Raw genomic sequence first — 14906 nt, 5'->3', positions numbered from 1 at the left:
AGCAACGCAAAAATGTGTGCTGCCAGGTTAGCACTGAATTTTTATTTTGCAGCTGCCCTTTTCTGCAACAGATAAAGCAGGTGTGCGGTAACTCTTGTAACACCTCAAGCAAAAACAATGTTTTTGTGCCAGCAAACCAGAAAATAGTACACTTCTGATTTTGTCGAGACATCTTTCAAATAAGCAGTCATGTTTAAATGATACTTTCAATTTTATCTATGACGATACATTGTGATGTAGAATGCAGGCTGTTTAACAACACGTATTTGCTGGTTGGATTGAATTGAGGCATCTTTTATCAAAGGTAGGGACTCTAATTGGGATGCAATGTTCATTGCAAATCTAATCGCATTTGAGTACTTTGATTTACTCCATTAGGATGCCTGTAGAGCATGCAGCAAAAGGCGCTGCTACGGCGCGCCGGCCAAGCTCGTCCGCTTGAAGCGGAGCAACCCCCATGGTGAAAACATCGATGAAACAAGCTGACAGCAAGCCAGTGAATGGGGGAGGGAGGAGGAGAGGGTCCTTGACAATGACCAGAAAATTCAGAGCGAATGGAGTACGATTGGAAACAAAGAAGACAGATTCTGTCTTTGAGTGGGATTGAAGAGAGAAAGCAACACCCCCTGTATCTATTGCCCTCCATTGGATAATTTGACTGACAGAGAGCATCCCTCTGATGTGTGAGTTGAGCTGACCCTTTGGGTGTATTAGCTCTTTTGACCTGGGGAAATTATTTCTGGAATGACATACAATACACCACACGCACGTGCATTGGTTGGCTTATTGCGTTAGATGTTGCCGTTAGATGTTTGCTTTAACCTCAGCATAGTGACATTTTTTTCCCCTTTTACTCAAAACAGAGAAATTGTTAGCTGTCAAATCAGTCATGGGGACAACCTGTGCTTAGTGTCCAATTTCTACCGGCATTTACACCTGGACAGCAGAAACGCCTGCCTCAATGTTTTTCACAACTCATCCAAATGAGAGAAAAAAAAAAAAAAGAGGAATAAAGTCTTTCACGGTCGCTTTACTTCGTCAAAATTTGGCCTGGCTTTTTAATTAAAAAAAACAAACATGTTTCTTCATTGGTGTCTTATTTCCAAAGCGTACAACACGATAAGGATCTGTGGTCTCAATGGGTGGGGAATCCAGACAGAAATAAAATGAAACTCAATCTGCAGTTTGGCAGCATGATTTAAGATAACGGTCCTGCAATTCTAGTCAGTAAATCAACGTGGCATTCACTGTTATCCAAGTACATTCTTCCGTCACGTCAATTTAGTATTATATCCTGTCAACATTGGTCATTCAACTGGACTTGTCATGGCTTACCAGGATGTTTAGGCTGATACTCGAGTATCGTCTCATCATAAAACATCTTTTACTTTTTTTTACCCCCACCATGCTTACATGTTTCATTCCTATCTTCCATGAGCAGTGAACATGTAATGGACTCCTATAAATACCAGATGTTGGCTGTGTTTTACGAGGACTATCTAAGTAGTTCCATTACTCCCCCCAAACATTTTGATCTGTGGCGATCATGTAACACACCCAAAAATACATATATATTTCTATATAGACATTTGACCATTAAAGTATATAACGTTCTATATGTTGGTTAAAAAAAGACATGTACAAATGTTGTCCTTATTAAAAAAAATAAGTTTTACTATATCTCTGGTACATTGTCCTATGTGACCCCCGAGTTGCACTCGTAAAAAAAATGGTAGCCTATTTAAGTTGCTTGTGGTTGCAATGGTGTAAAACAAATGTAGTTTCTTTCAGCTGTCCGAGTGTGTTTAGAGGAGATGTGTGCTGAGGTGGAGGCGCCAGGTGCAGAGTGAAGTACAGACACAGGAGCATAGCAACAGAAGCTCTGTGAGCAACAAAAGCAGTTAACACTGGTTGCATATTGATTGATGTCGATTTATCGGTGATATGCTCTAATTCGCCATAATCAGCACTACTAGTTCTACTGATATACTATGTATGTCCTACAGTACTGTACGGTTTCAAAAACCTAAATATAAATTTCATTAAGTACATCGCTACACCAATTTGCTTTCTGTATGAAATTGGTTAGATCAGTTATCACAACATGCTAGGAATCAAAGTCATCCAGTTAGGCTAAGTGACTTATTTAACCAGAGAAAACTGAACCACTCTGAAAAAGACACGAAGAACCCTCGAATATGAAATGAATCGAATGAAATCAGAATGAGTTAAACTGCTAAAGCATTCCATTTGGGAGGTTTATAATGAAGACAAATCCACTTTCCTGTGTGAGAAAGAGGCTAATGCGAATGCAAGGTCTACTGCCCTGAGATATTCATGCATAAACAATGCGGCCACTTTGACCACTGCTGTTCATGCGCATAGAGTATGCTGCCAGTCTGTAATCCAGACAGCCAGCAGTACAATAATCGTATTACCTTTATGTCATAGCTCCGTTTAATTTAATCCAATAAAAGCTGTGAGGAATTAACTCAAAGTATTAAAATAGCCTCTTGTTCACGGATATGTTGAGGAGAACAAGTTTAAGTCGAGCTGCTGTTAGCTATGAGTCTGGCAGCACATAACTGAATAGCATTTTTGATTACGACAAAATCCCAATTTTTGGGCTGTGTCGTGAAAGCGGAACAAAATCCTTGATAATTGTCTGTGCTGCACTCAGCTCAAGGAAACCTTCAATTAGCTGTCGTCGAGCGTCAATACATCCTCCAAAGCATTGCTAATATTCAAGATAAACATTAGTCATTAACTTCTTTGTGTGAGAACGCTATCACACGTTGTTGCACTTGTGAGTACAGTCTCAGCGGTTGTGATACTATCTGTGGAGTGAAAGGTCACCAACTGATGACAGACATTTACGAGTAGATAGGAACCCGGGAGAAGAAAAGGAGAATAATTTAGGTTGGTGAGCATAGGCTATGCATCGACATAAGCGGGCACGCACATTCACACACACACATACACACACACACACACACACCTCAGATGAGACATTACCAGGGTGCAGTCATCCCAGTGTAGGTAACAAATGAAAACTGACAGCATATGTGTCATATATTATGCCTAATGGCTTCCCTTCCAATTGACAATCTGAGGTCATTCCAGACTCATATCTCAGGTTAAGGGGTGGTAGTAGCTTATCTGTAAAGATTTGAGCTTGGTAATATTTATGTGTCACTGGGCTGACTGGAGTTTGAGTCCTGCAGCGGTAAAATTTAAAAAAGAAGCTAGTTGTAAGAAAGATGCGAGTCTGCTTCCTGACAAGTGCTGAGCAAGGCATCGACCTGCCGCACAGGAGGTGAAGCATCATTTGTGCAGTGATCATTAACTGGCCGCTAGCCGAACCGTCCAATCCCACCCGGAACTGGATTCTATAATTATCAGGATCAAAGAGAAAATGTCAAGTGGTCCAAATTTTATTTTTATTCATTTAATTTTCATTTTTTATTTATTTTTCATTTATTTATTTTTTATCAAAAATCAAAAATAATAATTAATTATTTTTAATTATTTTTTAGTTATTTTATTATTGTGTTCGCGCCGGACAAGAGGCAAACTTTTTTTTGTTTGATGTGGTCCGTATTCACACTGTAGTTTTTGCAAGTGGACAATATTCTGTAAATACATCGACGTGTGTCTTGTTGGACAGAAATGTCGAGCGTAGCACGCGGAGAGAAACTTGCATGTCCTACTTGCTGCAAAATAATTTCCAGTGTCAAGAGCAGATCATTCAATGCAGGTTTTGCGAAAATATGTTTCTACATTTTGGAACTGTTGCCGAATATGTGCAGTGACACCTTGAAAATTCAGTCTCAGCCTGGTTGTTTGGTCCGCACTACGATTCGTTTGTGTATTCACACCTGTATAAAAGGTCCGGCCGAGCGTGGGAAGCAAACTCTGTTTAAAACCAACCAAACAGTGTAGGTGTGAATACACTCTGAATTTTTATTTGAGGGTCCGGCCCCCAAGATGACTATACTAGTATTTTTATTCATATTTCACACCAACTAGCACCACTGGCCTATTGCAGCCGAGTGGTGAGATCGGTTTTACTTCAGCTGCTTGAAGACATGATTTATTGACTATATGCCAACATTCTACGGCGAAATTCTTCACAAAATCCCATTCAGCCCAGCTCCTTCCAGTTGCCATTGTCTTTTTATTAGATTTATCCAAAATGTATTTGCTACTAAATGCTATGTTCCCAAAGGAATATAAAATGTTTCTGTACTTTTGTGTCAGCGAATACAGTATTCCTTACAAACTGAAATCTTTATCACACATTATTTTAGGCTACTATATTTTAGTTTGTTGTTTGTTGTCAGATTTGAACTTATCAGAGCCGGTAAATCCCTAAAAGCAAGGAGAAAATAAAAACACATCCCAAACAAGAGTTTAGGGTTTAGCTTTATAATCTGAGTCTTAACCTAATCCACTATGAAACTATGGTCGAATAGTTTGTCTTTTGCAACATGGTTGCTGTGTTTGTGGCGTGTGTTATGAAAGAACACAATATTTTTGGAAGCGCAGCATCACTTTATTGTTGTTGCATTTCACTACTAAACTGTCATGAGAAGACAGCAAGGAGTAATCTCCAGATTATTTCAAACAAGGGATCTTTGAAGATTCACCTCCTTGTTTACAGTTTGTAGGAGATTTACCGCACTTTTTTCCACTCTCAGGTCGTAATGACCTCCTAATGGGAAAGAATTGGTAAAGTTAAGAGAATGGAAACCCAAACACGACAAGTGGAGCGAAGCCACACTTGGTCTTTGTATATGTAAGTACAAAGAACCTTGTAGAAGAGTGATAAATAAATAACCCATTAGAATTTAGGTGATGAACATTGAAAAAAGTCTAAATGATTTCCTCTCTCTGTTGCTACTACTCACCCTCGCAGCATGCATTGAGTTCATCTTCTAAACATAACCTGCACCTAAATGGAGTTGACTACAAAGCAGTGTTGTAATTCACAATATGTTTGTGATGCATTCACAGATCTGCCAATAACAGCGATAATACCCAAAGGAAATTGGATTACATGTCTTTCACTCTCTGTTGCATTTCTAGATGTGAAGCGGGAAGACCGTGTTTGATTGCTTGCATAGAGGCAGTAAATATGAGGCAAGCGGAGCAAAAAAGAGATAAATAAATCTAATAATTTCCCAGGAGCCATGTCCATTGGAGCGGTGGCAGAATATATACGATACGTTCATATCTCGCATAGCCTAATAGCTAATTTATGTCAGTTATTGTTGTCTCTACTATTTCCCACACATCAAATGTGTATACATATAAACATATTCACGCTATTGCACCGAAATCTACACCTTGACAGCAAAATATAAAGAGCAGACGTAGCAGCTGCCAGACTACAGCTTGAACGCACCCCTCCTTCCCCAGCAGCTTTTCTCTGTACTCTACGTGCCTCAAATTTCAAGTATTAACTCCAAATGTACCAAGCAGACTGATATTTAATGCTGTGCAGACAAGGGGGTGTCTATTTCAAGGATGACTGTACACTCGGGCTCACAAGCTGAAGCACCCGTGCCCTACATACATTTTGTAATAAGGGAAGTCATATTGGAGGTGCAGATTAGTGAAAACAATAATAAGGTTCATGGGAGTAAATCCCTTCAAAAGGATGTGTGTGGGAGTGACAAGGACTAATGTAAAGTCGGAGTAATAATTCTTTTAATAGGCCTTGTTTCTTGCTCAGACTGTAATCAAACAAGAGTCCGTGCATCCCGCTGGCTATAAAGCATGAAACTATAATCACGCTCTCTCCTTTCTTTCATGTAAAACAACTCTTTGTGAGTAAATCTTAACCCCGGGTCTGCTTCAGTCACCGTGGTATTTTCTTTTTTTTTTTTTTTTTGCATTTGTAGCCATTTCACTGGAGACTTGAGAAGTTGAGAAAGTATCTTAAGGTGTTTTTGTGCAAATGTGTTGTATAAGAAGAGCAGACTGGGCAAAACAACAACTGGTCTTTATGTCTTATGATGTTCCGTGTAGGAAACAGGTGATGCCCTCACCTCATGTACGGAACATACTTTAAATCCAACAGACAGTGGGTTGTTCTCCCATAACACCACATCACAGACCTGTGAGCAGGACTGTAAATCCCAAATGTGGGATTTCATCGCCTCAGTTAACTTAACCCGTATATTATAACTTAGCGTGACGACTTACAATGCCAGTAGTCCAAGTGTGAGACCAGTTAAAAAAAGCTACATGGGAAGAACAACAAGTGGTGGCCCGGCAGTAAAGAAGCTGACATTCCTTTACATTGCTAGCTTCTTCTTCACAGTTGCAGTTATCTGCAGTAAGCTGAGATGAAATTCTACCCGTCATGTGATGTGCAAAGACCAGGTGCCAATTTAGAGGCCTTCAACGTGGTCACGTTGTGGGTTTTAACACTGTAGATATGATGACATGCACACACGCACACACACAAACACATGATCATACTCAAATCTAGATACATCATACCGTTTGGAAGCAGTGTTGACTACACAACCACTGTTCTCTCCTGGGATGGGAACGATCAAAACCATTTTTGATTATTTTTATTTTTTTTTTCAAATAAGCAAAGGATTACTGGTGGTGACACAATTGGATGGAAAAATGACTGGTGAAATGTTGGACTGCAAAATGTGCATTTAATCAATAACACATTGACTTCCCAAAGGATAAGGCGTGTTCAACATATGCTTACAGCAGTTTTTTCTGCAGTAATGTATAGCAGTTAAATAAAAACTTTCTCACTAGTGAATAAATATTTTTAAATGTCTAAACTAGACATGCGTGACAGCCTTCTTTGTCCAGTTTCCCAAAGGCACAGCTAAGGATTTATTCAAATCCTGTCATTTAGTTCACAGAGCTCATTCAGTATGATTTGAACAGTTTCACGAAGGCTTTAGATTTGACTTCAGGAAGAATGCCCAAAAAAATAAACATTAAATGACCAATGTGTGTACTTTTGAAGGAAGGCGGAAAACAGTGTCAAAGCATATAGTACAGTGGGAGTTCATTTCCGTAAAAGGCCAAGCCGCACTAATGCACTGCAAATGACTGACTGTACAACAATGGTGCTTTTATACGTCTTCTCAAAGTCAAGAAGGTACATGCTGCATTTATAGCTGCAGTAGCATCACAGGGCAGAATAGCAGTACCTTTTAAGATAGCTGCCCAATGAAAAGTCACCGTGCACCCTCAGGGGCTTGAGGTTTTAAGAGGTAATGTAAGGTATTCTAGAGGGAACACCACCAAAACAGAATCTGCACTAGGAGTCAAAAGGGGAGACAATAAGATGTGAAAGCTAAGAATATGACAGGACTGAGAAACAAACCAAAAAGTGTGATTTTACACATCAGTAGCCACTCTTTTTTCATTTGTGTGTATACTTGGGCAGCTGACAGGAGGCTGGGGAGGGAGAAAGAGGAAGGAGGGGGAGATGTCAAGGCAAACAATCAAATTGGTTGTTTTAAATGCATCCTAATGCTTGCTTGCTGTCGCAGTGTTGGGCACGGAGGGAACACAGACAAGGCTGACATTTTAGCCAAACACCTCAGTTGGCTGTGAAATCTCGATGATCAAAGTCTCTTATGTCATTCTCTGTTTTCCCTGCGTTTCTTCTAAATGTTGCCATGTGAAGTTTGAGCTCCATGTAAGCGCCACCAAAAAGAAGACTATATCACAGTGGCGCTTATCAGAAAGCTTTATATTCATCAAATACTAAGAGGCTTCTCTCTGGGGTGAATGCTCATCTTTGCATTTACAACAGAATATATTTGGTCACAGTACGGCACTTCCATTAGACACATACAAAGTACACAGAGTACTCTTTGAGCTGCACGGGCCGTACTAAAAAAATAATTGGACAAGGACATTCATGAGCAGCACCTTGCCATTTCAAACAAATGTGTTTTTTCTCGTCAGTACTTTCTTACAGATGTATAATTCCATTGTGCAACAAAGCTTGAATCTGTATGCAAATCTATTGACATCTGTGCAATTAAAAGACGAGGACCTGATTTGTGTGGGTACTAAATGTGGTGCCGAGGGCTTTTATATGGCTGTGATTCGGAATATAATTCCCCAACACGGGATAAATAAAAAGGCTAGCAAAGCTCACCTGTGTCCTATCAAGGCGGCAAATATAGGTTGTTTGTGCACAATTGTAGTATAAACATCTTTCAAAATGCTTATTCGGCAGTTTAATGCCACATATCAGAGCTTGGCGTGAATAAAGTATCCGTAGAATTGCTGCATAATGAGAGTTCAGGAAGGAAATTGCATTTAAATCAATTTAATCATCTCAGTTAAAAGAACAGACGTGGGGATATGTTATTTTACGAACTCCCGTATGCAAGAAGGAACAAAACCACAGGGCCATGAGTAAACGAGTGGATTATGGTGCTGCTGGTCAAAGCCAAGCGAGGGACTTACTGACCCATTTAATGTCCACTTCCAGTGGAGACGCTTGTTGGATGTGACCCCATCCACTCCCCCGTAATCCTACAAGAAATGATCTAGCCTCAACATGAGCAGTGTTATTGGACTTGACAACAATCCAACTGTCTGCCACATAGGTTCTTAACATCACTTTACCGTGATTGAATTCCAAGATGAACGAGCGACATAACGTTTGCGCAAATGACAAATGGAGACAAATGAAGGAGGCCGATAGTACGGTCCTCTTTTCTTTTCACTAGCAGCTGTAACATCTTCTGCTTGGCTTTGATTAAAACACCCTGCAGAACATTTGTCTGTAGCTTTAATATCATCATTACATTCATAATTGGCTATGTTAAAATTATTTCTGCACAATTAGATGCTAAAGAGTTATCATCAGCGTTCTGTGGCACCAGCAAATTTAAAATATTGCAGTTTTTTTTTTTTTTTAAATCTGATTGTAGCTCAAAACACGAGCTGCTCGAACATTGTGATTGCGGGAAACTCAATGAGCCGAGCATGAATATATCGCAAAGAGACCGTCTGGCGACAAGCAAACGAAAGTGCCCATCATTTATATGTCAACATCAGCCATGTGGGAGGACAAGTTTACTGACATCTTGATGATTATTTCAGACTATTCTCCCCAGCGTTCATCGACTGATGTTCGACGTACATTAGTCAGCAGCAAGACCACGCAAACACCTCATTTATCAAGGAGAGAATAAAACCTTTGTAGACAGCACAAAATAGACACGTTAGAAAATTGACGGGAAAATATATTGTCATTATTATTATTATTATAATAATTATTATTTGTAAATAATTTTCATCCGAACATATTGTATTTATTTGGCTCTTTGGGTGTAAACGTGAAGAAGCCCATACACACTAATGTACACACATTAATGTTGCAGTCTAAAGAAATATGTGGACTCGATGACGAGTTTGTTTCTCGTCAGATTTGGTTGCTTTAAAATGTTCTTAAATTATTTCTTTTGATCTGACTAAGATGTTTTGAATTGCTGAGCATTCTTTATCGGCACGCATGTTTTATATTTAAAAGAGTCTAATTCATTTTTATTATTTAGGGAATTAAATATTATTCTACCTGATTATGATCACTGCATATTTTCCCACTTTGCTTTGCTCTCAAACCTAGATAATACTCATTTTTACAAAAAATCTTGGCCTTGAGCTACGTGGTTCAACTGGCTGAAACCGTTTTAACTTCCCCAGCCCTAGTCCTGTCTATAAGAAGCAAACACATTACAAAATTCTGAGCCCAGTGATAATCTGTGAAAAAAAAGTTGCTTGACCTCAATGACTGCTATTATATATAGGGTTTATGGCAGGCCCCCTTCTCAGCTTCATGCCAGCTCATTTACTTAAAGCATACATTTAGATATTTTTTTTCTCCCTTCTGTGTCTCTTGCACAGAACCTTAAGTCCTTACACTCTTTTACCGGCATGAATTTATTTATTGGCCAGAAGAGGTTTAGATTTCCAGCATCACTTGGGGAATGATCTAACCTTGCTCCAGGCCAGACTTGCACCTGTCTGGGCATGTTTGTTTCCAATGGCAGAGTATACACGCACCCCCCCACCCCACCCCCTCCCAAAAAAGGGAATGTGCAAGCAGGGGTCTCTTGAGCTTTTGACACAACTCGGGGAATGCCCCATGGTGAATCTAAATCCCCAAGATACTGATTCATTATGATACGGCAGCTAGATTCAATGTGTTTTTTTACCACAGAGCCCACAACAACATTGAATTCTGCACCTCAGTTTTTCTATATTAAAAATGTAAAAGCTGAATTAGGGCCACATCATAAAAATGTCTGGTACATGAAACTATGTTTTTTTTTTTTTTTAATGACGGTGCTTATGTGATAAAACATCGACAGTCACAATTGGAGGGATATAATTTAACATTACTGTAAGCGCACTTACCATGAGCTGGATCAGGTGGCCCGAACTCCAGGTTATACCTCAGGATGTAAAAATTATTCCACACATAGAGTTGGTTATCTCGCGGATTATAATCCACAGATGCAATGTATTGGTACTGGTTGGGAAAGTGGACATCAACATATTCCCCACGGTTCTGCTTAGTATTGTAGATATAATCGATCATGCTCTTGCTGACTTCGCTTTCATTATCTTCATAGGTGGAGCGGACCACATAGAGAACTCCGCAGGCCATGAACGCATTGGAGGCTGAGCGTTTGTCATAGGCCGTTTCCCACGTAGCCTCAAAACGGAGCGTGTAGGGGTTCAGCTGGCTGATTACTATCATGCCATTGTTCTGCTCTGTGGCGTAGATCACCCACAGACCGTTCTCATCTACGGCCAGGTCAATGTCTGTTTTACCACCCCACTTATAGGGTGATGTGTCATGGTAATTAGCGTTGTTGATGATTGCTTCCCCACTTTTGATTCGAGTTCGCAGGTCAAACTTGACTATGTTGCGGGTGCGCTCTTTGTTGAAAAACACAGCACCGTCATAGACCACAAATCCAGTTCCATCCACACGGTGGGGCAGCTTGTAGGTAATTGTTTGACGGGCATTTTGGAAGTCATCCAGCGAGGAATATTCAATTAGAGTGTCTGTCCTATAAGGAGTCCAAGGCATGAAGTAGATCTTGTCAGCAGCTTGCAGTGGATCTTTGCACCAGGCACCAGCTTGTTGTTCCGCTTCAAATTGAAAAGAGGGTTCTCCAACAGCTTTCAGAGTCCCAGGGCAAAGAAAAACTAGTAATAGAAGAAAGTAGAATAAGAGGTAGACATGTTAATAGCCACCAAAACCACCATACATGAAATCTCAAAATAAAATGCATTTTTGTCTCATGAGTTGTCCACAAAAATTAGGACAGGCACAGTTTAACAACTAAAAGCTATGGCCAATTCTCACAAGCAGTTTGGATTTTGGTTTTGTGCATAGCAAGGAAATGCAAAATAAAGTAACGAAGCATAAAATGTATGCATTTGAAACAATCTGAAACAAAAAATAAGTTCTGAGATTTACTGCTGGAGGGAAAACACAAATGAGGGCAACATAAATGAAACGCAACAAAACCAAAATCAGTACTGTAATAAATAAATAAATAAATAAATAAATAAATAAATAAATAAATAAATAAATAAATAAATAGAACCAAATTAAAATTACTTGGCAGTAGACGGAAAAGGTTATGAGAGAGCAAGAGTCAGCATAGTCTGGGAACATACATGTGTGTGTCAAGATGCACCTCACCTCTTCTACAATAAAGATCTTGAGAGGCACGTCATTAGCAAGTGGCGTAAATATCACAACCATTAAAATACATATTTTTTTAAAAAAAGCTCAGGAAAGATTCTCTTGAGGAAAATAGGTTCGGTTGCTAAGGCATAGCATTCAATAAAGAAACAGTGTGTCGTCAGGTGAGAATGGGAGGAAGGTGAGAAAGAAAGGGGCCTTGGAGAAAGAAGGGGACGGAAGAAAACAATAGCTTCACCTTTACCAAGGCATGCTATGGAAAACGATTTGGAAGCCAGGCAAATTGTGCTGATCTGCAAAAGCACCCAGGCAGAAAGAGGAGGAAGTGAAGCCAATTCGCCCCGAGTTGCATTATTTTGGCTGTGTGTGCTGTCTTTACTTTGCAGCCATTCTTACTTCCCTTGGTGCACTGCAATAATGGTTAACTTTGTAGTTAGTGCACTATGAGAATATACAGTGAAACCTCTAAAGTCCACGGCACACTGAGCAACGCGGAAGAAAACGACCGTGCTGTCTCAGAGGTGATCTACAGATAGTTTAGCTTCACTACAGTTATGCTATTTTTTGGTGATGAGCATTTCTTTTGGACATATGGTCAAAAAGGTCAACCTTGGTTTTATCAAACTATAACTCATCTTCCCTCTTGCGTTTAAGAGTGTCGCATAATGTAGCTGGACTTCCATTATGGCACCTTGCCCCATAGGTCAGGCATACTATATGAAGAAAATGGGAGATTGCTGTCAAATGTACTAAACAGTGAGTAATGCTGCTCTCAGCTTCTTGACAGCCTCCCTGACCCGTTTTCCTCTCATCTTTTCTTCAATTTTGGAGAGACATGCAGTTCTTGCTAAAGTCACCGTTGAGCCATATTTGCTCTACTTGATGATGACTGTCATGACTGTGTTCCATCGAGTATTGCTTGGGAAGTTCTTTTGTACCCACTTCCTGAATTATACCTTTGAACAGAAAGAGGTCTGTTGCAGCGGAAGATTTTTGTGGACTTGGTGAATATATTGTGTGATAAGATATGAGGGAAATGGTGCAGCTCAACTTTATTTGGGGTTCATAGACTTTCAATGGTAATGGTGTTGATGAATGCTGAATTGAACATGACTTTGGTTGTGAATGGATAATTCACAGCCAAATTCCCAGTTATCAGAGGGTGTGCACACTTCTGCAAACACATAAGTTTTGTTGTTTGTATTTATTTCCCTCTCTAATGGAAGCATTTTTTTTAACTAAGTTCTACAGGTCATAGACCACAATGGTGGTAAGCATTTTGAACTGATTTTTGTTGAGCTCATTTCTTCATATCGCAACAACTTAGAATTTGAATAGGGTTGTGTATACTTTTTATGTCTACTGTTGTGGTATCAACAGGTCTGAGCTGAAATTTCCCAAAACTTATTGTGCATTTGATATACAATGGCCCAAGATCACGCGTGATAGTGTCTCAAAATCCAGGTTTTTGTGTAACCACTGTTTGCCTGAGAACTTTAGGTAAATTCTGAACTGATGAAACTCAAGGCCATTCAAATTTGGAGGTTCCACTGTCGTCCACAAGCGGGCTACCACAAGAAGTTTATAACTCGATGCCACAAAACAAAGTAGCTAGGATTTGGATTGTGTCTGTTATTTACCTTTTTGCTCCACTTCTATTTTAAGCATTGGAAGAGAGAATGAAAAGGATGGGAGGGGAGGAAAAAAGAGATTAATATGTATTTTCCATCGCTACGGTTATACAAAGAGACACAACTGACATATGGATAAGGATGGGTTGACCTAATTAGAGAAAACATTGAAGTTTGAAAATCTGTTGCCATGGTCCTGTTGAAGGTAAAGAGGTACATCACTGTACAGCACTGTACATAATTCATGAAGACGTACAAATCAGAACAGTGTTGGGTGGATTACTGCTGAAATGTGCAGTTTTTCATGCCCGTATCTTGATAGCAGTTAAGCATGTTAAATTTCAACAGTCTTGTCTGAACTGAAAATGTAAGCCAAATATTTTCTGTAATAGTTGCATCAACTGAATATTAAATTAAAGAAAAAATAGTTATTGCCATAGTTGTTAAAATAGTCATTATGTCTTAACTGTAGTACATGCCGAATATATTTGAGAAAATTATGATCAATTTCTGGCCCAGTCGTGTGCCTCTAATGTGATATCCAACTAATCTTAGAGGAAAGACGAACAGGTGATCACTGTTAACAACTATAACAATTGTTTTGTTTATTTTGTTTTGTTTTAATTGTGAACTTTCCTTTTAATTGCAACCCAGTAATGTTCATAACTGTGTTCGGGTAGACCAAATAATTGTTAATTACGTGTCTGCAGACATTTTAAAAACAAGAAAATGAATCCACCTAGCATTGTTAAGTTTTGATGAAAAGAAAAAAACAGTTGTCACAAATGAACACAAATATACACTGATGGCACCATCATTTTTCATAATAATAGAAAATACGTCTTCATATGAGCAAAACATTTTTAGCCCATTATCATATGTGTTCATGTGTCCCCAGTCGCTACAATAAATATGTGCTGGTATTACCTTTTAACTGTATCAATAAGAATCAAATATCAAACGGATATTATGTAACAGATAGCAAGTTGATATTGTATATTTCTCAAAGAGACTTGAAAATCTAGGTCAGACTGCAAGCAATTATTTAGATTTTAGTTTGTAAAATAAGCAATGTGATGTTACGTCTGGACATTTAACTAGTTTCATTGATCAACTATGCAGAACAGTAACATTTAATTAATCCGTCTATTGAAAAGAGGCATTGCTGTTGATGTAGTGTGGATATAGTAACGGTTGGCATCATGATATTCTTAAGAATGTACTGGCCAGGAGCCGTCATTATTCAGAGGAAAATATCGGTTCATATTCAAACCCGTTCATCAAGTGCACTCCATTTTGCCTAATTTGCTAATTTGCAACTAATCAACAATTTGTTCCACAAAAAAATTACAGACTGGTCAGTTAATTGATTATTACATCTGTCCCAAATAGCAATCTTTTTGATTGAGTAAAAAACAGGAATGAAAATGGTGGAATTAGATTTAAAAAAAAAAACAAAAAAACCCCTCAAACATTAAATTCCCCAATGTAAAATTTGGCAAAGACTGGTAGATAGTACAAAAAATTGTGGCAACATTGCT

General features: G+C 39.0%; 1 protein-coding gene across 23 annotated transcripts in view; it reads right to left on the bottom strand.

Moving 5' to 3' along the window:
- adgrl2a (adhesion G protein-coupled receptor L2a) overlaps nt 1–14906 on the bottom strand; it is a 174556-nt gene that overhangs the window by 25167 nt on the left and 134483 nt on the right. For 20 of the 23 annotated variants that reach the window (XM_088393686.1, XM_088393699.1, XM_088393706.1 and 17 more), the window contains 2 exons: nt 13375–13389; nt 10429–11229 (listed from right to left, as the gene is read on the bottom strand). In XM_088393686.1, the coding sequence (XP_088249812.1) occupies nt 10429–11229; nt 13375–13389 (816 nt within the window). The remainder of the gene's footprint in view (nt 1–10428; nt 11230–13374; nt 13390–14906) is intronic. The other 3 variants (XM_088393692.1, XM_088393696.1, XM_088393710.1) reach the window with 1 other exon arrangement.

This window comes from Syngnathus floridae, chromosome 13 (genome assembly GCF_059516105.1).
Source record: "Syngnathus floridae isolate MCC-2025c chromosome 13, RoL_Sflo_1.0, whole genome shotgun sequence".
NCBI lineage: Eukaryota > Metazoa > Chordata > Actinopteri > Syngnathiformes > Syngnathidae > Syngnathus > Syngnathus floridae.
The sequence above is the reverse complement of the archived record's forward strand: the minus strand, read 5'-3'. Positions and strand labels throughout refer to the sequence as shown.